The 1,355-nt window shown below is 70.1% G+C and overlaps 1 protein-coding gene across 3 annotated transcripts in view; it reads right to left on the bottom strand.

Moving 5' to 3' along the window:
• The window catches only part of DDX31 (DEAD (Asp-Glu-Ala-Asp) box polypeptide 31), a 109,238-nt gene extending 108,288 nt beyond the window's left edge, over positions 1 to 950 (bottom strand). Inside the window, exons 1-2 of one of the 3 annotated variants that reach the window (XM_012721329.1) lie at positions 916 to 950; positions 273 to 414 (exon numbers count right to left, since the gene is read on the bottom strand). In XM_012721329.1, the coding sequence (XP_012576783.1) occupies positions 273 to 414; positions 916 to 935 (162 nt within the window). In that variant the 5' untranslated portion in view covers positions 936 to 950. Of the gene's footprint in view, positions 1 to 272; positions 415 to 536; positions 619 to 788; positions 798 to 915 lie in introns of those variants that run through there. The other 2 variants (XM_012721332.1, XM_012721330.1) reach the window with 2 other exon arrangements.
• Positions 951 to 1,355: the final 405 nt, after the last annotated feature.

Genomic DNA, 1,355 nt, shown 5'->3' with positions numbered 1-1,355 from the left:
GCCTCAGGGGCCCGCCACGGGGCCCTGCCACAGCCAGCTCGTGAGGCTGGCGCCCACCTCTGTGTCCCCCAAAGTCCCCAGCGCTCAAGTTCACGACGGTGGTGGAAGGACAGACGGTGGCCAGTCGCTGGGGACGCAAGGGCGTCCCACACGCCACACCGGGCGCCACGTGCGTCCGAGTCAGCGGAACCGTGAGGCCGAGGAGTGGCCAGCGCACAGGACCGCGGCCGGGGGCGGGGCAGGGCTGCGAGCCCCAGCCGCGGGCAGCTCACCTGTTGGGCTTGTGGCCCATGTTGGCCAGCATGTGCGCCTGGTCCAGGTCCCGCGGGAAGCCGTGCATCACCCAGCCCTTGCGAAGGCAGTCCTGCTGACCCAGCCGCTGGCCCAGCACCTTCATGACCACGCTGTCGGGCACTGCGGAGGGAGGGGAGGGTCAGCCAGCCGGCCTGGCGCGCGCCCCGCCCTCCAGCGTCCTACTTGCTCGCGGGAGCCGGGAGTGAGGAGACAGGCTGTGATGCGTTCCCCCGCGCACCCACCGAGGGCAGAGATGGGGGCGGCGGCGGCAAGAGCAGTGGTAACCCTGACTGTGGCCAGATGCCAAGTCTGTGCCCCCAGACGTGTCCCCAGTCCTCCCGGGGCCTCCCCCACCTGGCCCCAGGGATCCAAGGCCTATCAGGGAGGGCACCAGCCGGGCACCAGGCCGGGCACCAGGGAGGGCACCAGGCCGGGCTGAAGCTTCCCCCAGCGAGGGAAGCTCCCCCTCTTCTCCTTCCCCCAGCGCTCCCCACCCCTTTGGAACCCGGGCTCCGAGGGGCGGCCCCAGCTTGTTCCAACTGGAGACTGCAGTAAAGACGAGGAGAATGAGTCGCGGAAACGCTGTTCACGCTCCCAGGCCGACCTTTCCTGGACACTCACTCCGCTCGGCTCAGGCCCATTAAAGGCCCGTGTTGCTAGCGACGCGCCCGGCAATTTGCACTCATTTTTCCAGAAACACTCGGCAAATATCCACGCGGGCCCGCATGGAGCAATTCTTCCTACACTGCACTGGCCGCATCTCGGTGGCTTCTGAGATGCTCAGCGCAGCGGCCAGGCCCTTGCCGGGGACCCCAGGCCGGCGCCCCGCGGGAGCCGCAGGGCAGTCTCGCCGCTCACGCCTGCGTCCCTCCGTGGCCAGCCCCCTGCCGGCACCCGAGGCGACACCACTCACCCCAGGTCGCCTGCACGTCCCTGACTGTCCTCTGGCCTTCCCGGCCTTTCCTCCTCAGCCCCAGGAAAGCGGCAAGGGGCTCCCGGCCCCCCACGCGCCTGCCCACCAGGAGGCTCTGGAGCCGCAGCGAGGGGCCTGCCACGGCTCC

The sequence above is a fragment of the Condylura cristata genome, unplaced genomic scaffold (assembly GCF_000260355.1).
Source record: "Condylura cristata isolate star-nosed mole 26May11 unplaced genomic scaffold, ConCri1.0 scaffold00006, whole genome shotgun sequence".
NCBI classification, from domain to species: Eukaryota; Metazoa; Chordata; class Mammalia; order Eulipotyphla; family Talpidae; genus Condylura; species Condylura cristata.
Note: the sequence above shows the minus strand (reverse complement) of the source record. Positions and strands in the feature narration are given on the sequence as shown.